Consider the following 20,947-nt stretch of genomic DNA (forward strand, 5'->3'; position numbering starts at 1 on the left):
CACTAAGGCCAAAGATGAAGAAATTGAAGATTTTTACCAACTTCTGCAGTCTAAAATTGATCAAAAACACAATCAGCGTGTGTCGATAATTACTGGTGATTGGAACGCAAAAGTTGGAAACAGAAGAAGGATCAGTATTGGGAAAATGTGGTCTCGGTGATAGAAACAATGCTGCAGACTGCATGATAGAATTTTGCAAGATTGACAAATTCTTCATTGTAAATATCTTTTTTTTTTTTAATAATTTTTAGTGTGCTTTAAGTGAAAGTTTACAAATCAAATCAGTCTCTCACACAAAAACTTATATACACCTTGTTACATACTGCTAATTACTCTCCTCCTAGTGAGACAGCCTGCTCCCTCCCTCAACTTTCTCTTTTCATGTCCATTTCGCCAGCTTCTACCCCCTCCACCCTCTCATCTCCCCTCCAGGCAGGAGATGCCAACACAGTCTCAAGTGTCCACCTGATCCAAGAAGCTCACTCCTCACCAGCGTCCCTCTACAAACCATTGTCTACTCCAACCCATGTCTGAAGAGTTGGCTTCGGGAATGGCTCCTGTCCTGGGGCGACAGAAGTCTGGGGGTCATGACCACCGGGGTCCTTCTAGTCTCAGTCAGACCGTTAAGTCTGGTCTTCTTATGAGAATTTGGGGTCTCCACTGCTGTCCTGCTCCCTCAGGGGTTCTCTGTTGTGTTCCCTGTCAGGGCAGTCATCGGTTGTAGCCGGGCACCATCTAGTTCTTCTGATCTCAGGATGATGTAGTCTCTGGTTCATGTGCCCGTTTCTGTGTCTTGGGCTTGTAATTACTTCGTGTCCTTGGTGTTCTTCATTCTCCTTTGATCCAGGCGGGTTGAGATTCATCGATGCATCTTAGATGGCCACTTTGCTAGTATTTAAGACCCCAGACGCCACTCTTCAAAGTGGGATGCAGAATGTTTTCTTAATAGATTTTATTATGCCAATTGACTTAGATGTCCCCTGAAACCATGGTCCCCAAACCCCTGCCCCTGCTACGCTGGCCTTCAAAGCATTCAGTTTATTCAGGAAGCTTCTCTGCTTTTGGTTTAGTCCAGTTGTGCTGACCTCGCCTGTATTGTGTGTTGTCTTCCTCGTCACCTAAAGTAGTTCTTATCTACTAGCTAATTAGTGAATACCCCATCCCACCCTGCCTCACTCCACCATAAATATCTTTTTTCATCAACGTAAATGGTGACTGTACATGGGGACCTTGCCATATGGAATATGCAGGAATCGAATTGACTGCGTCTGTGGAAAGAGATGATGGGAAAGCTCAATATCATCAGTCAGAACGAGGCCAGGGGCCAACTGCAGAACAGACCATCAGTTGTTCATATGCAAGTTCAAGTTGAACCTGAGGAAGATTAGAACAAGTGATGAGAGCCAAAGTATGACCTTGAGTATCCCACTTGAATTTAGAGATCATCTCAAAAATAGATTTGACGTGTTGAACACTAATGACCAAAGAGAAGATGAGTTGTGGAATAACATCAAGGACATATTATATGAAGAAAGCAAGAGGTCATTAAAAAGACAAAAAAGAAAGAAAAGACCAAAATGGATGTCAGAAGAGACTCTGAAACTTGCTCTTGAATGCTGAGTAGCTAAAGTGAAAGGAAGAAATGAAGTGAAAGAGTTGAACAGAAGACTTCAAAGGGCGGCTAGAGAAGACAAAGTATTATAATGACATGTGCAAAGAGCTGGAGGTGGAAAACCAAAAGGGAAGAACATGCTTAGCATTTCTGAAGCCGAAAGAACTGAAGAAAAAATTCAAGCCTCGAGTTGCAATCGTGAAGGATTCTGTGGGGAAAATATTAAACGACTTAGGAAGCATCAAAAGAAGATGGAAGGAATACGCAGAGTCACTATACCAAAAGAATTGGTTGATGTTCAACCATTTCAGGAGGTATATATGAGCAGGAACAAATGGTACTGAAGGAAGAAGTCCAAGCTGTACTGTAGACATTGGCGAAAAACAAGGCTTCACCCAGCATATCCGTGATACCAAAACCAGGTAAACGCACCACAAAAAAGAAAATTACAGACCTATATTCCTCATGAACTTAGATGCAAAAATCCTCAACAAAATTCTAGCCAATAGAATTCAACAACATATCAAAAAAATAATTCACCATGACCAAGTAGGATTCATACCAGGTTTCCAGGGATGGTTCAACATTAGAAAAACAATTAATGTAATCCATCATATAAATAAAACAAAAGACATGAACCACATGATCTTATCAATTGATGCAAAAAAAGGCATTTACAAAGTTTAACACCCATTCATGATAAAAACTCTCAGCAAAATAGGAATAGAAGGAAAATTCCTCAACATAATAAAGGGCATTTATACAAAGCCAACAGCCAACATCATCCTAAATGGAGAGATACTGAAAGCATTCCCCTTGAGATCGGGAACCAGGCAAGGATGCCTTTTATTCACCATTGTGCTGGAGGTCCTAGCCAGAGCAGTTAGGCTAGATAAAGAAATAAAGGACAACCAGATTGATAAGGAAGAAGTAAAAGTGTCTCTATTTGCAGATGACATGATCTTATACACAGAAAGCCCTAAAGAATCCTCAAGAAAACTACATGAAACTAATAGGAGAGTTCAGCAGAGTATTGGGATACAAGATAAACATACAAAAATCAGTTGGATTCCTCTACACCAACAAAAAGAACATCGAGGAGGAAACCACCAAGTCAATACCATTTACAGTAGCCCCCAAGAAGATAAAATACTTAGGAATAAATCTTAGCAGAGACGTAAAAGACCTATACAAAGAAAACTATAAGACACTATTGCAAGAAACCAAAAAAGACCTACATGAGTGGAAAAACATACCTTGCTCATGGATAGGAAGACTTAACATTGTAAAAAGGTCCATTCTACCAAAAGCCATCTATAGGTACAATGCAATTCCAGTTCAAATTCCAATGACTTTTTTAATGAGATGGTGAATTGGATAAGTAAAGCATTACTGAAAAAGCAGAATAAAGTGGGAGGCCTCACTCTACCTGATTTTAGAACCTATTATACTGTCATAGTAGTCAGAATAGCCTGGTACTGGTACAACAACAGATACATAGACCAGTGGAACAAAACTGAGAACCCAGACATAAATCCATCCACTTATGAGCTGCTGATATTTAACAAAGGTCCAAAGTAAGTTAAATGGGGAAAAGACAGTCTCTTTAACAAATGCTGCTGACATAACTGGATATCCACCTGCAAAAAAAATGAAAGAAGACCCATATCTCACACCATGGACAAAAATGAACTCAAAATGTATCAAAGACCCAAGTATAAAATCTAAAATGATAAAGATTATGGAAGAAAAAATAAGAACAACACTTGGAGCCCTAATACATGGCATAAAAAGTATACAAAACATTACTAACAATACACAAACACCAGAAGAGAAACTAGATAACTGGGAGCTCCTAAAAATCAAACACCTATGCTCATCCAAAGACTTCACCAGGAAGGTAAAAAGACTACCTACAGACTGGGAAAAAGTTTTTAGCTATGACATTTCCGATCAGTGTCTGATCTCTAAAATCTGCATGATACTGCAAAAACTGAGCTACAAAAAGACAAATAACCTAATTAAAAAATGGGCAAAGGATATGAACAGGCACTTCACTAAAGAAGGCATCCAGGTGGCTAACAGATGCATGAGGAAATCCTCATGATCTTTAGCCATTAGAGAAATGCAAATCAAAACTATAATGAGATTCCATCTCACTCCAACAAGGCCGGCATTAATCCAAAAAACACAAAATAATAAATGTTGGAGAGGCTGTGGAGAGATTGGAACAATTCTACACTGCTGGTGGGAATGTAAAATGGTACAACCACTTTGGAAATCAATTTGGAGCTTCCTTAAAAAGCTAGAAATAGAGCTACCGTACGATCCAGCAATCCCACTCCTTGGAATATATCCTAGAGTAATATGAGCCTTTACACAAACAGATATATGCACACCCATGTTCACTGCAGCACTGTTCACAGTAGCAAAAGGATGGAAGCAACCAAGGTGTCCATCAATGGATGAATGGATAAATAATGGTATATTCATGCAATGGAATACTACGCATCAATGAAGAACAACAATGAATCCATGAAACATTTCATAACATGGAGGACTCTGGAAGGCATTATGCTGAGTGAAACTAGTCAGTTGAAAAGGATAAATATTGTATGAGACCACTATTATATGAATTCGAGAAAAAGTTTAAACAGAGAAGAAAATATTCTTTGATGGTTACAAGAGTGGGGAGGGAGGAAGGGAGAGGGGTATTCACTGATTAGATAGTAGACAAGAACTATTTTAGGTGAAGGGAAAGACAACACACAATACAGCAGAGGTCAGCACAGCTGGACTGAACCAAAAGCAAAGAAATTTCCAGAATAAAGTGAACGCTTCAAAGGCTAGCATAGCAGGGGTGGGGATTTGGGGACCATGGTTTCAGGGAACATCTAAGTCAATTGGCATAATAAAATCTATTAAGAAAACATTCCACATCCCACTTTCGAGAGTGGCATCTGGGGTCTTAAACACTAGTATGTGGCCATCTAAGATGCATCAATTGGTCTCAACCCACCTGAAGCAGGGGAGAATGAAGAACACCAAAGACACAAAGTAATTATGAGCCCAAGAGACAGAAAGACCCACATGAACCAGAGACTACATCATCCTGAGACAAGAAGAACTAGATGTTGCCTGGACTGCAACCGATGACTGCCCTGACAGGGAACACAACAGAGAACCCCTGAGGGAGCAAGAGAGCAGTGGGATGCAGACCTCGAATTCTGATGAAAAGACCAGACTAAATGGTCTGACTGAGACTAGAGGGACCCCAGAGGTCATGGTCCCCAGACCTTCTGTTAGTGCAACACAGGAACCATTCCCAAAACCAGCTCTTCAGACAGGGATTGGACTGGACCATGGGATAGAAGATGATACTGGTGAGGATGGAGCTTCTTGGATCAAGTAGACACATGAGACTATGTGGGCAGTAGAGGGGGTCAGAAGCTGGTCGAATGGACACAAAAATAGAGAGTGGAAGGAGGGAGTGTGCTGTCTCATTAGGGGGGAGAGCAGCAAGGTGTATATAAATTTTTGTATGAAAGACTGGCTTGATTTGTAAACTTTAACTTAAAGCATAATAAAAATTAGAAAACAAAGCAAAAAAAAAAAAAACAAGGCTTCAGGAATTGACAAAATACTAATCAAGATGTTACAATAAATATCTATACTGCTGGAAGTGCTCACTTACCTATGTCAAGAAATTTGGAAGACAGCTACCTGGCCAATCGGCAGGAAGCGATCCATATTTATGCCTATTCCCAAGAAAGGTGATCCAACCTAACGCGGAAGTTATCGAACAGTATCATTAATATCACATGCAAGTAAAATTTTACTGAAAGTCATTCGAAAGTGGCTGCAGCAGTATATCGACTGGAATCTGACAAATTCATGCTGGATTCAGAAGAGGATATGGAACCGGGGATATCATTGCTGATGTCAGATGAATCTTGACTGAAAGTAGAGAACATCAGAAAGATGTTTACCTGTGTTTTTTTGGCTATGCAAAGGCATTCGACTGTGTGGATCGTAACAAATTATGGATAACATTGGGAAGAATGGGAATTCCAGAACACTTAATTGTGCTCATGAGGTGTCTGTACATAGATCAAGAGGCAGTTGTTTGAACAGAACAAGGGGATACTGCGTGGTTTAAAGTCAGGAAAGGCATGTGTCAGGGTTGTATCCTTTCACCATGCCTATTCAATCTGTATGCTGAGCAAATAATCTGCTAAATTGGACTATATGAAGAAGAATGCGGCATCAAGATTGGAAGAAGACTCATTAACAACCTGCGTTATGCAGATGACAGACCCTTGATTACTTAAAGTGAAGAGGACTTGGAGCACTTACTGATGAAGATCAAAGATCACAGCCTTCAGTATGGATTACACCTCAACATAAAGAAAACAAAAATTCTCACGACTAGACTGATAAACAACATCATGATAAGTGGAGAAAAGATTGAAATTGTCAAGGATTTCATTTTACTTGGGTCCACAATCAACAGCCATGGAAGCAGCAGTCAAGAAATCAAAAGGTGGATAGCTTTGGCCAAATATGCTGCGAAAGACCTCTTTAAAGTGTTGAAAAGCAAAGATGTCACCTTGAATACTAAGGTGCGCCTGACCCAAGCCATGGTGTTTTAAGTTGCCTTCTATGCATGGATGATGAATAAGGAAGACCAATGAAAAATTGACACCCTTGAATTGTGGTGCTGGAGAAGAATATTGAATATACAATGGACTCTTAAAAGAACGAACAAACCTATCTTGAAAGAAGTATAGCCAGAATGGTCCTTAGAAGCTAGGATGGCGAGACTTGTCTCATATACTTTAGACATGTTGTGAGGAGGGATCAATCCCTGGAGAAGGACATCATGCTTGGCAAAGTAGAGGGTCAGCAAAAAAGAGGAAGACCCTCAATGAGATGGATTGACACAGTGACTGCAACAGTGGACTTAAGCATAAGAACAATTGTGGGAATGGTGCAGGATCGGGCAGTGTTTGGTTCTGTGGTAAATAGGGTCACCATAGGCCAGAACCTACTCAATGGCACCTAACCTAACAAGAAGTCATATTCAGATCATTAGGAGGTTTTTATTGGGGTCTCTGCTGCTGTCCCCATCTGTCTATCCATCCAACCAACCATCCAGCCACCCACCCATCAACCCACCCATCCGTCCACGCCTCCACCCACCCACCCACCCTCCCACCCATCCACCCATCCATCCATCCGCCCCATCCATCTGCCCATCAACCCGCCCACCGATCCCTCCACCCACCCACCCACCGCTCTTTCCCTCCCTCCCTCCCTCATCCACCCACCCATCCCTCCACCCACCGAACCATCCATCCATTCATCTATCCACTCACCCACCCATTTATCCACCCACCCACGCATCCATCCATACACCCACTCACTCACCCATTCACCCATCTACCCACCAACCACCACCATTCATCCATTCACCCATCCACCTATCCATCCACCCATCCATCCCCCCATCCATCCATCCGTCCACCTAGCCATCCATCCAGTCAGTCTCTTTGTCTCTCCTCTGCCTTTTCACCTTTGTCCTGAGCACCCCTTTTTAAGTCTTTGTTCTCTTTCTGTTTTCCATCCAAGTGGAGGACAGAGGGTGACCTTACACCTTCCCTGGAGCTTATCCCCCTGGGTCATGTGAGCTCCTTCTTTCTGCAAGCTGGTCCTTAGTAGCTGCTGTGAGCAGGTGCCTAGTACATGTCCATCTAACCCAGTGTGTGTGGATGGACCCTCTCGTCCCCATAATGCAGAGGGGCAGACCCAGCCTCTGGGAGTTAAACAGTTTGCCCAGGGAGGGTGGTTCTGAACCCGGGACTGTCTGGACTCCCCCGATCCAGAGACCACCTCCCAGTCAGAGCCCAAGTCCACTCACTTTCCTCTTCCTCCCCCCCGCCCAGCACCCACCTCGCCTCCACGCAGTCTGAGTGGGGCCCGCTCTCTGCTAGAGGCGTGTTGCAAGGACAAACCGTGTACACACAGACCTGTGCCCGCAGGCTCCATAGTGCCTGCTGAGCATCCATAGGTCCAAGTGGAAGAAGCATGAAGGGCAAAGAGGGCTCCTGCCACCACCTGGGAGAGGACACCAGACGAAAGATGCCCAGGAGATGGCCAAGCCTTGCGGGGGCTGGTTTCTGTCCAGCTCCAAGTCTCCTTGTCCCTATGTCCCAGGTGAACATGGGGCCTTAGATGGAAATAGCCCAGGGGTCTTGAGAACAAAGCCCCCTCTTTGGGCAGTGAATGTGTGGTGAGCTGATAGAAGCTGCTCTTTCCACCCTTTAGGAAATCGTTACTGAGACTTCCCATGTCCCCGCGGCACGCCAAGGATGGCGCATAACAGGAAAAAGATTCTTGCCCCCTCCCCCGCACCTTTGTGGGGCCACTCGAATCAGCCCATGTTGTCATGTCTTCATGCATGTTCTCCTCTCGGAGGAGGTTGCAGCAGCCCCTAAGCTCAGCCCTGGGTGCGAGGTATGCTACCAAAGGCAGTGCAACCCATGGTTAGACGTGCAGACGTGGGCCTTGGACAATTGCTGGATGATGCTGGGCCTCTGGTTCTGCCGTGGATGATAGCGTGGCAGCCTCAGCTTGAGGAGGGGGTCGGGTAGTGCAGTGTGGCATTGTCCCGAGGCCTGGTGGGCGTGCAAACAGGCCAGCTGAGCGGCTGCGCCTCTTCCTGCCTGGGGTGCTGTACTTCATAAAGTGGGGTCCCAGAGGCCTGGGCGATGACTGGGGGCTCTGTACAGGAGGAATTCCTTTGGTGCCAGTAACCAAAGGCAGTCTTAAGGCCCACACTTTGTCTGAGTGGCATGAAGGTGGCTGTCACACTCTGGAGAATGTGTGCGCCCCATGGGAGGTGGCTGTCACACTCTGGAGAACGTGGGTGCCCCAACCCCAGAGCCTGGTCAGGTGCTGAGCAGGGGTGCAGGGCAGCTGGTGGCTGGTTTCAGCTGTGTCACATGTCTGTCTCTCTTTCTGGTGCCATATGATCAGAAATCACTTTCTTTGGCATTAGTAAGTGCTCAATAAACAGCAGCTCACGGTCTGTTAATTAGAAGATGGGGTGCTCTTCCAAAGCCCTGGGAAAAGGGGAGACTGGAGCGGTAAGCACAGCATGCTGGGAAAGGCCGAGGGCAGCTTTCCAGGAGGTGGTCTGTCATGCTGGTGCCTGTGGTTCCCGAGTGCCCCATGAACACAGGGATGTGGAGCCACAGGTGGGGTCGTGAGGTGTCTTATGTCCTGTCTGGGATGGCCCTGCATGGTGGGCGTGACTGGTTTCGCCTTTTCACTGTGAGCCTTGGGGCCCAGTACCTTCACTGGGCAGTGTGTTTGACGGACAGGAGAACTAGTTCTGTAGGGTCTGTACTTGTGGCAGTGGGAGCCCGAAGGCTCATTTCTTTTTAAGTCTTCAGTGCTATACAGCCTGTTCATTGTAGAAAAATGTGAAAATGTTGTTAGTTGTAGTTATATGCAGTTGAGTAGGTTCCAATTCATCATGACCCTGTGTACAACAGAACAAAACACTGCCCAGCCCTGAGCACTCCTCACGATTGTTATGCTTGAGCGCGTTGTTGCAGCCACTGTGTCAGTCCATCTCCTTGAGGGTCTTCGTCTTTTTCACTGACCCTCTGCTTTACCAAACATGATGTCTTTTTTCAGGGACTGGTCCCTCTTGATAACATGCCCAAAGTACGTGAGACCAAGTCTTGCCATCCTTGCTTCTAAAGAGCATCCTGACTGTACTTCTTCCAGGACAGATTGTTTTTTCTTCGGGCAGTCCATGGTTTGGTCAATATTCTTCACCAACACCATAAATCAAAGACGTCAATTCTTCTTCGGTCTTCCTTATTTCATTGTCCAGCTTTCACATGCATGGGAGGCAATTGAAAATACCATGGCTTGGGTCAGGCGCATCTTAGTCCTCAAAGTGACAACTTTGCTTTTAACGCTTGAAGGAGGTCTTTTGCAGAAAATACAGTCAAGCAAAGAGAGTAAAGCTGTTGTCGCTGGGTGCAGTCGAGTCGATTTGAACTCATATCAGCTCTATGTGTTAGAGCAGAACTGCCCTGTAGTGTTTTCTTGGCTGCAGAGTTTGTGGAAGCAGATCGCCAGGTCTTTTCTCCTGAAGAGCTGCTGGGTGGCCTTTTGGTCAGCAGTCGAGCTCCTAACCATTGCAATACCAGGGTTCCTTAAAGTACCCAGGAATAATCACTGCCCATATTCCACATATTATCTGCCAGGCCCTTTTTATGGACAGTCACAGTGCTCCTTAGAAGCGAGGATGCTGAGACTTTGTCTCACATACTTTGGACATGTTATCAGGAGGTTCCAGTCCCTGGAGAAGGACATCATACTTGGTAAAGTAGAGGGTCAGCCAAAAAGAGGAAGACCCTCAACGAGATGGGTTGACACAGTGGCTGCAACAACGGGCTTAAACATAACAATGATTGTGAGGATGGTGCGGGACCGGGCAGTGTTTTGTTTTGGTTGTACATAGGGTGGCTGAGTCAGAACCGACTCGATGGCACCTAACAACAACATATCTTAGAGGGAGAAAGATGTGGTGATCTGTGTCTTTAAAGATTACAGCCTCGGAAGCCCTAGGGCCAATTCTGCCCTGTCCTATAGGGTCGCTATGCATCAGAGCCAGTCCGATGGCAGTGGGTATGGGTACACATTTTAAGTCCCTGGATGGCACAAGTGGTTTGTGATCGGCTACTAACCTGAAGGTTGGTGACTTGAACTGACCCAGCTGCACCACGGAAAAAAGACCTGGTGACCTGCTTCTGTAAAGATTACAGCCAAGAAATCTCTGTGGAGCAGTTCTACTGTGTCACATGGCGTCTCATAAGTCAGAATTGACTTGACGGCAACAGTTTTTTTTAAAAATACATTTTAAAGGAGTCCTTGGATGGTGCAAACGGTTACTGCACTTGGCCACTAAATGAAAGGTTGGAGGTTCAAGTCCACCCAGAGACACCTCAGAAGAAAGGCCTGGCAATCTACTTCTGAAAAGTCAGCCACTGAAAACCCTACAGAGTGCAGTTCTGTTCTGACACACATGGGGTCACCAGGAGTTGGAATCCAATTGATGACAACTAGTTTGGTTATACATTTTGAAGCTGTTTGGTACATGTTGCCCAAGTGCCCATAGAACCACAATATCGGGGGGCCACGTCCCACCCATGGCCTGTGAGCATTGATGAGAAGGCACCTCCTGGAGCAGCCCCCCAGCTGCTGATAAACGTGACACCTAAGGAACAGCTTCTTAATGGTTTTGGGCGTCCTGGGCCCTTTGAGGATGTGTTGGGGATGAGGTCTGCCTTTCCAGAATGTCCTCATGGGCACCTCCACACAGATTTCAGCCAGTGTCCGGGCCCACGTGGCCCTGGCCGTGAACCGGACGCCGTGGCTCAGGCGGGTTCAGGCTAAGGCCTCAGGGCTGGTGCACGTGGCGGGGGGATGTGCCGATGGGCAGCTTCACTCTCTCCTTCCCAGATGGCAGGCTAAGACTGAGCAGCAAAGCCTCCCAACAGATCCCACACCTGTCTGTCAGGTGTGGTCAGGCAGATGGGTGACAGGGAGCAAATTAGAGCAACTGCCTCCTCCGTTATGCCCAAGAGAATGTGACAGCTTCACCACGCGGGGATCCATCCCTGCTCAGAAAGATTACAGGCGGCCACTCCAGGGCATGTGGCCCCTGGGAGAAGTCCCACCGCCACCCTCTCCTTGCTTCCCGCGGCTCCCCCTGCCCAGGAGGACTGTGCATCTGGGCCTGTCAGGTCTGCACTGGACCCTGCTCCTCCCTGCCGCTTTTCCTCCAGCTCTGGCCTCTCCCCGAGGCCTTCCTGATGTACTTGCTGGCACTGGCCAGTTGGACGGGAGCTGATCTTTCCCACATGCCCGCAGGGTGCAGAGATGGACAGTCAGGACACACCTGGCCTTCCTCGAGTCCCCGGCGACCTGTCAGTACTAGTCCACAGGGCGGGTGCCCAACCCCGGCTGCATATCAGGTCACCTGGGACCTTACAGATGAATACAGATTCCCAGGCCCCACTGCATTCCACTATCATCTGCTGCCGCTGGGCCCAGGAATCAGCTAATTGGCCCCTGGTGTTTGGGAATCACCCCAGCCCCATCTGGTAGACCTGGTGGAGAGCCCTGGGGCTCAGGGCAGGTCAGCTGGGTGGGGTGGGAATCACCACCCTTGGTGGCACACGTGCACCTTGGTTGTCACGGGTGTTCACTGGGCCGGGGTGCGTGTGGTGCTGGCAGCCCAATGGTGAATAGCCAGGGCTGTGGTCTTCATGGAGCTGGGAGAGCTACTAGTGGGTGTGCTGGTTCTCCAGCAGCACTGGGTCCTGGGAGTCTTCTCCTCACGTCCCCCGCTCTCCCCCAGAACACATATTCTTCTGCTCACCCAGGGCTATGGCTCCGGCCCCGTCCATAAGCAGTTGGTGAAGGACTGAGCCCAAAGCCTGGGCTGGTTGTGGTTGGAGGCCTGGATGGTGTCCAGGAGGGAAGAGCTGGGGGTATGTCTTCATTTCATTTGTGACTGGGACATAGAAGACAGGGGACATAAAACTTGGGAAAATGTCATCTTTCACATTTACATTCTCAGGAGGGCTGATGGGGGCCTTGGCCAGGAGCTTCCTGATCACCACCAGCTCCTCTGTCCCTGGGACAGGGTGGGCTGCAGTGGGGGGCCACCCTGGGCTTGTTGGGGTCTGCCCTGGGGGGACGCCTGCAGGGGTCTGGCTTGGGGTCCGCCTTGGGGAACCTGCATGAGGGCTGCCTTTGGAGGTCTGCCTTGAGGGGCTGCCTTTGGGGAACCGGCATGGGGGTCTGCTTTTGGGAGTCTGCCTTAGGGAACCGGCATGGGGGCTGCCTTTGAGGGTCTGTCTTGAGGGGCCACTTTGGGGAACTGGCATGGGGGGCCACTGTGGCACTCCACTCCTACAATGAGACCCTCTTCTGCTTTCCTAACTTTTCAGAATGGTGGTTTCCCAGGGGGCTGCCTGCACCCTGAGCGGGTCCCATGGCTGTCTTGGGGCCCGTGTCTGTTCCTACTGCCACTGGGGGACCCCTGTGGGTGGAGAGGCCCTGTGGTGGCCCCGAGCTTTCCTCTTCCTGCCCACACAACCAGGATGCAGCCGCCCCGGCAGACACAGGACAGGGCACCTCTGCACAGCTGGCTGGAGCCCAGTGCCGGTTTCCTGTGTGTGGGCCAAGTTAAACTCCGTTCAAGGAGCTGCCTGTCTCTCGAGGAGGTGAACCGGAGCTGAGCGCTTCACAAATCGCCAGTGACAGTTCCCATCCTGGAGCAGGGCAGCTGCCAGCTCAGGGCTGTGGGTTATGACAGCTACAGAGATGGCTCTGTGTCCTGGCCGTGACCTGCTCATGATGGGTAGGGCCTCTTTCTTGGTTCGTACCTCTATGAAATGAGGCATTTGCCCTAAGTCTGGGTTGGCAAACCATCCATCTCCCATGCCAGCATCAACTGGCTGCTGGTACCTGTGAGCACTCACCTGCGAGGGGTCCCATCTGTGCCTGGCTCACTGGGGAAGTGTGAACCAGTCCATGAGCGATGTCTGCTGCAGAAAGCATGGGGGGTTTGGGTTATGAGCCCTAGAGTTGTCTGTTTGGACTGGGTGACCCAGGAGCTCGCCGAGTTCTGACTTCTTTGGAATCTATGAAAGCGCTGTGAGGATGTACAGAATATTTTGTTCTCCCAAAGTATTTAGACCTCTTAAACCTGAGCACAACAGCCACAGCCAAGTTGCTCATTCTTTGTGAAAGGCCCCTTGGACACACAAGTGCCAGAGCTACGTACGGCTGGCCAGCTGCAGAATGGGCCAGTCGAGTCTCGTCTGCAGAACCCCATAAGAGCCATGTCATTCCAAGATTCATAGCTTCTGTGAGTCCTGGGCACTGAAACCTGACCACTCAGAGGAAGACGGTGCACAGCAGGCCACTGGCCGGCCAGCTCTTCTGTCTCCCCAGCTGTACAAAAGGCCCTTCTGTACGGTTTGGAGAAGTAAAACGGCTGTAAAGGGGGTCTCAGGATGTGTCACAGAGGGTGGCCTTGGGCAGCTGACCTGGCCTCACTCTTGCCCATCTGCCAGATGCACGCGACGGAGCCGGCCTGGTGGGGCTGTGAGGAGACGCCCTGGCCAGGGACGTGGACAGCCCACCGGGCCAGCTGCTGGGAGGGCATCCCAGCATGGATTCAGCCAGTGGTTGCTGGGGGTCATTGTCTTGTTACCTGTCCCAACACACACGGGCACATACATGCACACACATGAACATGATTCACATACACACAAGCACAAGTGCACGCACATGTGAAATCGCATGCACACATGTACACACATGCATACTCATGAGCACACACACAAAGGTATGCTCATGTGAACTTGTGTGCACACATGCACATAGATGGACACACATGAACTGCACGCATGTACACAAACTCACATGCACACGTGCACACACATGTGAACTTACACATGCATGTATGCAGGAACTCACGCAGCACAGATGCATACATGTGAACATGCATGTGCACACACGTGAACTCATGCATACACGTGAACTTGCACCCACATGTACACCTGTACACACGTGCACATGTGGACTCACACACACGGACATATGTAAACTTGCACTCATACATGTACACATACACTCACGTCCACATGCGTGCACACACTGACAGCTCAAAGGCCGGCTCTGGTCGGCATCCTCGTGCATGGTGTCTGGCACGGTATGCGCCTCCAAGTCCTGTTGAGTGAATGGTGAACAGTTTCTTGTTACTTCTTGGATGTGTCGTGCTCTCTGTGCCTGAGTCAGCCACCTCCCTCTCCCCTGCCTTAGTTTCCCCATAATCGGGAGCCTCTGGGCCTCCCTGCCTGCTTGCTGCCTGCTATTTGAAGATATGTAGAGCCGTTGCTCTGGGCCTTTTGAAGCCTGAGGGCAGGTGAGTCCTGTGAGTACAGAGGAGGCTGGCCGAAACGAAGGCAGGAAGAGAGAGCGGCAGCTGCTTATCTGCTGGGCGTTCCTGACTTTCATTCTGACGTGTTGTCAGACTGGGGGACTCCCCTGAGCCCTCGTGGTGCAGCACTGAACTGATACTCAGCTTTCCTGGCCCCTCGAGGGAGCTGGGCATTGTTCATATGGTCACAAAGAGACGGGGACAGGGATTAGTGTGTGGGCCTGCGCTGTGCCTCTTGCTCCTGTGTGCCTTTGGACAAGCCACTTTACCTCTCCGACCTCCATTTTCCCATCTCTAAAATGGGTCACTACCTCCTGTCAACATGACTTGCTATTTAACATGCAGTGACTTTCTAAGCAGCAACACTTTGCCACGTGGCCTCAGTGGGGCTCCCAGCAGCTGTGCCTTAGGTCTTTGGGGTGAGCCATGTCTCAGGGCAAGAATGAGACTTGGGGTGTGGTTACCCTGTGCAGGATGTGGAGGGCAGGGGTTGCAGCTGAGACTCGCTCCTCTCCAGGCTCTGTGCTGGGAGCACGGAAGCTCTCAGCAAATATCAGTGCATTGAAATGACAGCTTTCGCACAGTGAGCGCAAAACAGGCATCTAGCCTAGAACAGGTTATACTGTTTTCCCCTGAGATGAAACATGCTTAGTTTAGTTCCCTGCCCCTCCAAAGCACTGTATTTCCGTGTTGTGACGACTCCTGGTCTCCTTTGTCTCCCCAGGTCATCTCGGCCGTGTCCAGGCTCTCTCTGCACAGCATCGCACAGAACAAAGGCATCAGGTGAGCGTCCGTGCACGTCGCCACGTGCGGCCCAGTCCCGTTGCCACAGGTCAGGCACAGGGGTTTTAAGCAAACGCCCCTTGCCTGGGACTGGATCGCGCGTTTTTACCTGCGTTGCTGAGCTGCCGGCTGGCTGCGGCCGCTGGGGCGGGGAGGAGGACGAGGCCTCAGCTCACACCAGGGACATCGTGTAAGCGTGTTACTGATGGCTGTGAAATCCCTTTTGATTTAGGTAATAAGATCAGCAAATTAATTCTTCCCCAGACCGTTGCCTACCTAAACGCGCTCTCCACATGATGCGTGGGAGGGACAAGGGAGCCAGGCTCTTGTGTAGTTGGGGGGCCAGAGCTTGGAGCCGCGCCGGATGGGCTGCGGGGCCCGGGGAGGGGGTCTGGGAGGAGCCCATGGAGGTTCCCCACTTGCGCTGTTAATTCTGCTTGGATTTATCGTGAGTTTAGTCTGAGATTCCCGTGCCCCAACGGCTGGGCCCATCTGCCCCGTTGAGGGCACAGGCGGGCGGGGCGGGGGGCGGCACCCCAAAGAGACCGTTATTGTGGATGCTGACTCAGAGCAGAGATCTAAACAGGGACCTAAGTCCAGATCAGGCAGGGGGATGAGAATAGGAGCTGGGAATGCTCCCGGAAGACACGTGTGCGGCTGAGAGGCTTGGGGTGTCAGAGTGGACGGGGAGCACAGCTGGCACAGTCATGTGCAGGGCCTGAATTTGAAGGGTCCTCACCCTGATGCTGTCCGTGGGCTGCTATCCGTGGGACACTGCCTGTACCAGGGCCCCCAGACGGTGGTACCAGCTGCACTGGGCCGCTGTGACAAAGTACCGCATCTTGAGTGACTTAGACAACAGAAATGCATTCCCTTGAAGCTCCGGAGGCCGGAAGTCTGAAGTCAGGCGTGGGCTTCCTTCCTTGCTTCTTCCGGCTTCTGTGGCCCCACACTTTCCTTGGCTTGTGGCTGAATCGCTCTGGCCTCGTCTCCATCTTCACGTGGTGTCTTGTCTTCTGTCTTCTCCCATTCTCTTCTGAGGACGTTTTCGTTGGATTTGGGGACCCACCTGAATAACCCAGGCTGATCACATCTTGAGAGCCTTCACTTCCCTACACCCTCAAAGATCCTTTTTCCAAGTACAGCCACAGTCACAGGTTCCAGGGATTAGGATGTGAACCTTTTTGGGGGACCACCATTCACCCCCACACACCAGTTCACAGAGTCACCAGGCAGATGCATACATTAGTGAAACCACTGGGACCTCTTGTTGTTGGGCTCTCAGAGGATTTAGAAATGCCTTTGAGCTGAGATTTTTTTTGTTTGTTTGTTTTGTTTCATTTTTAATCCTACTTTTAGAATATGCTATTAAATTTTTTAAAATAAATATTAAACCTATAGAAAAATATAATATCTGGGGTATATAACAACAAAACAGCCCCCCTGTACCTACCACCCAGCTTATATTCTAAGACATTCTGAATACCGTTGAGGCCCCCCCAGCTATATGGTCTGTTTTTTTAAGATAGCTGTTCAACTTGATGGCAGTGGGTTTGGTTTTTGGTTTATTGTAAGGCCTGTGACAGGAACTTTCTAAAAATGTTTAATTAAAAAAAAAAAAAAGTGTGTTGTTTTTGGGTACAAAGAAAAGATGTGTTTTTTTCCAGAAACATTCTGGCAGCCGCCACCAGGGCTAAGCTCTTTGTTTCTCAGCATCTCATAACATAATTAATTAGCAGAAGGTTTTTAGTTTTTTCAAATCCTTTCCTTTTTGAAAACGCACAAATCAAGCCTGCAGCCCCGAGGAGCCTCTCCCTCATCCCTCTCCCGGCTGGGTAGAAGTCCCGAGCTCCTTTAAAAAATGATCATTTTCACAACCCCTGCACTTTGTATAATGAGCTGTTTTTCCATAAAAGCCTCAATTATGCTTCCCAGAGGCTGAGGAATGGAGACTTCATCCACGATTGCCCCCCTGGTGCTGGCGGGGAGCTTGGAAGCGGGGGTCCATGGCAAGTGGTCCGGTTGGTGTGGGAGGACCTGGGTCCTTCCTTGTGCACGGTCAGAAACTTGCTGTCTGGATCGAGGGGTATCCTGGTTTGGGGCTGTAAAGCTCTAAATGGCTGAGAGGGAGGAGATGCTGAAGGATGAGGCTGTCTATGGTCAAAGCCGAAAGGTGAGGCCAAGGCACCCTCAGCCCTGGCGGTCAGGTCAGTCTTCGAAGGATGCCTCTGTCATCCACTTGACGTTAGGCAGGGATGCTCTCGGATCCTCTGTCTCTTCTTCTGTAGGTTGGGAAGTTCCCTCACCTTGCAAGATTCCTGTGAGGCTAAAGCGTGCTAAGTGAGCTCCCTAAGTGAGCCCCACTGGCTGTTAGCCGGTGTAGTGGAGCTGAATGACGTCCTCCAGAAAGATACATCCATCTTCTCAACCCCCTGAACCTGTGAATGTGACCTTATTTGGAATAAGGGCCTCTTCAGATGTCATTACTTAAGGCTCTCGAGATGACATCATCCTGGATTAGCCGGGTGGTCCGTAAATCCAATGACGGGTATCCTTATAAGAGAAAGAAGAGGGGAGACACAGAAGAGCCATGCGAAGAAGGAGCAGAGATTGGAGTGGTGTGGCCACAAGCCAAGGAATGCTGGGGCCACCAGAAGTTGGGAGAGACAAGGAACGACCTTCCCCTAGAGCCTCCAGAGGGAGTGCGGCCCTGCCAAACATGGCAACTGAGAATTTCTGGCGTCCAGAGCTGACGGCAGCTGGGGCATTGGCTCTTTTGGGGCATTCTCCACACCTGTCAGTCCACTGAAGGTTTGTGTTTCTGGGAGTGAGAAGGGGTGAGAGTGACGAGGAGCGGTTAAGTACTTGCAGGCGTTTGTGCCCTTTATGCCTGTGGTCACCCCTCTGCCCCAGTGAGCCCGCCCTGTGGATACTGCAGTTATCCAGCACAGCGGTTGTGAGAGGGTCGTCTCTGAGCAGGCTCAAAGGTGGGGTCCGGGGTGCGGGCCCAGTGCAGGCAGAAGGGGCAGTGAGGGTGTCTGGGGGGCATGAACTCTATGAGTTGTACTCTGTGGCATCTGGGGGGCTTCCTGGAGCTGCAGTTGGCCTGTGAAATGTCCCCCAGTTTCCTGAGAACATCTGAGACAGAGGTCCTAACCCATTTGCCATCTCTCTTGGAACAAAGGCTTCCTGGGGGAGGCTGCCAAGCGTGCAGCTCCCCTGGGCCCCCAGCCCCTCCCAGCCTCTCTGGGACCCTGTGGGCTCACAGGAACCCGTTCCAGCGTGTGCCGTTTCTGCCCCATCAGGTGACACCGAAACTGTGGCTCAGAGAGGGAAGGGCCCCCTCCACACTGCCCAGTGGGAGGTGGCCGCTTAGAGTGGCCTTGGGGTCCCTTCACCACAGTGCATCCTGCCTGTTTGTGTTACCCCAAAATTCCATTTCAGTAGTTAATTTGAGGTGCCAGGGGACCAACTAGTTGGAGCCCTGGCAGCGCAGTGGTTAAGAACTTGGCTACTAACCAAAAGGTCAGCAGTTTGAGTCCACTAGCTGCTCCATGGAAACCCTACGGGCCAGTTCTACCCTGTCCTATAGGGCTGTTAGGCGTCAGAATCGATTCAATGGCAATGGGTTTGGTTTGATTTTGGGGGCCATCGGCTTGGTGTATTCCTTCAATCTAAGAGACCCCAGCCCCATTTGAGAGGAGCCAGGCCTGGCTGGCCTGAGTCCTGAGCTAATGAACAGCACAGGGCGGGTAGGGCAGGGTCAGGCTGGGAGAAACTGGACGTCTCCCAGTCTCAGCCAGAACGTCCTTCTTTAATTTGAAGCGAATTCTCAGAATAACAGACACACCCGTGTCCAAATCTAAGTGCGACAGAACATTCCGGAGCTAAGGATAAATGCCTCACATACTGCTGGTGGCTTTGGAGAACCGCTTCTGTATTTTCCCCATCTGTGGGAGTGGTGGGCTGCAGTGGGCAGACCTTCGCTCCACAGATAACGGGCAGCTGAACCTTCCAACGCGGGGCTGACGTTGGGAGAAGCTGGTGCTGATGTGAGCAACAGGCCAAAGGCCGAGGCTGGCTCTCCATCTTTTCTTCCCTTCAAGCCTGCCCAGATCCTCTGCTCAGGTAACTAGAACATTCGTCACACAGTGGGCCAGGGTCTGTGTCCGTGATTTCCACCCCCTAAACCTTGCATTGCCTTCTGGAATCACCTAGAAGGTGCTGAGTACCCTTGAAGTGAGATGTCCCAGTCGGAGGCCTGGCAGTGGGCTCCGGGGGTACTTCGGTGTGCCGTGCATTTTTCTAGGGAGGACAGCAGTGTTCTTAGAGTGTCAAAGGGCCCGACTGGGGTCTTTTCCTGCCTGGTCCCGCCTCTGCTCCCCCAAGAGTGTCTGTATTTGAAGGCCTCCATGACTCCCTGCTCTGGACCCGTCCCCCACCTGCCCTTGGTGGGTAACCCAGGGTTGTGCCAGCTCAGTGAGGCATGATGTCAGGTTAAGCAGGAGCTCCCCTCTCGGACACAATGTCCCTAGCTCTCTCCGTTGTCCCCCATCCAGGCTGGCGATACCCCTTTTCACATGTGGCGCTGCGTGGCTCTCACAAGAGAGGCAATTTGGACGGGATGCAGCAGTGTTCATATGCTCAGCAGTGCTTCCTGCCAGGAACGCGGCTCTAATCTCCCCACCTGGTGACATCCGTTATGGCGGCTGCTGTCCGGGCAGGCTCGCTGTGGGACAGGCTCGCAGAAGGGCCAGGCTTCCCAGCCAGCCTGAGCGGACAGCCTTTCTTTCTCTCCTTTCATTGCAATAACAGAGTCGCACCTTCTGCGTAGGCAGTGGGAGGGGAGAAATTGGAAGAACTTAAGTTCCTTCCCAGGATGGGAGGTCAGAGAGGCCCTCTTTGAATTGCTGGTGTCCCGGTGGTGGCCCGGCTCCCCCAGTGCTCCTGGGCCCATGTGGCCAGCTCTCTGAGGGTTGGGGGTGGGCTTACACGTGGCTGTCACAGGGTCACCAGGGCTCCATCGAGCTTTTCCTGCCCTGGATCCCATCCCACACCTGCCCTGGTTGGTGACACAGGCCAGTGCCAGCTCAGTGGGGGATGGCTTCAGGCTAAGCAGGGGCCCCAGCCTGGCTCCGCCGCCCCTCGTGCCCACTGCCTCGTGCTTCAGTGTCCTGTTCCTCCGTCTCCGGGGTCACCTGGGCCCTCAGTGGGCCTCCAGGCACAGGCAGGAGAACTGTGGTAGATGGTGCTTGTGCACGTGTGTGTCTATGTGTGTGAGTCAGGGTGGGGAGGTTGTGTGTGTGAGTCTGGGTGTATGAGTATATGTGGTGTGTGTGTATGTTGTGTTTGTGTGTGTATGTGTCAGTTTGGAGGGGTTGTGTGTGCATCTGTGTGTGTGTGTATGTTGTCTCTGTGTGTATGTCAGATTGGTGGGGTTGTGTGTTTGAGTGTGTGTTGTGTATATGTGTGCGTGTGTCAGGTTGGGAGGGTTGTGTGTGTATATGTGTGTG

The 20,947-nt window shown here is 50.1% G+C and overlaps 1 protein-coding gene across 3 annotated transcripts in view; it reads left to right on the top strand.

The window, feature by feature from the left end:
* Positions 1-20,947, top strand: part of VAV2 (vav guanine nucleotide exchange factor 2) — a 211,779-nt gene that overhangs the window by 90,374 nt on the left and 100,458 nt on the right. For all 3 annotated transcript variants that reach the window (XR_007518775.1, XM_049896845.1, XM_049896843.1), the window contains exon 3: positions 15,376-15,434. Coding sequence is in view for 2 of the 3 variants with exons in the window: in XM_049896845.1 (XP_049752802.1) it covers positions 15,376-15,434 (59 nt within the window). In the remaining variant the exon portion in view is untranslated. The remainder of the gene's footprint in view (positions 1-15,375; positions 15,435-20,947) is intronic.

This window comes from Elephas maximus, chromosome 9 (assembly GCF_024166365.1).
Source record: "Elephas maximus indicus isolate mEleMax1 chromosome 9, mEleMax1 primary haplotype, whole genome shotgun sequence".
Taxonomy (NCBI): domain Eukaryota; kingdom Metazoa; phylum Chordata; class Mammalia; order Proboscidea; family Elephantidae; genus Elephas; species Elephas maximus.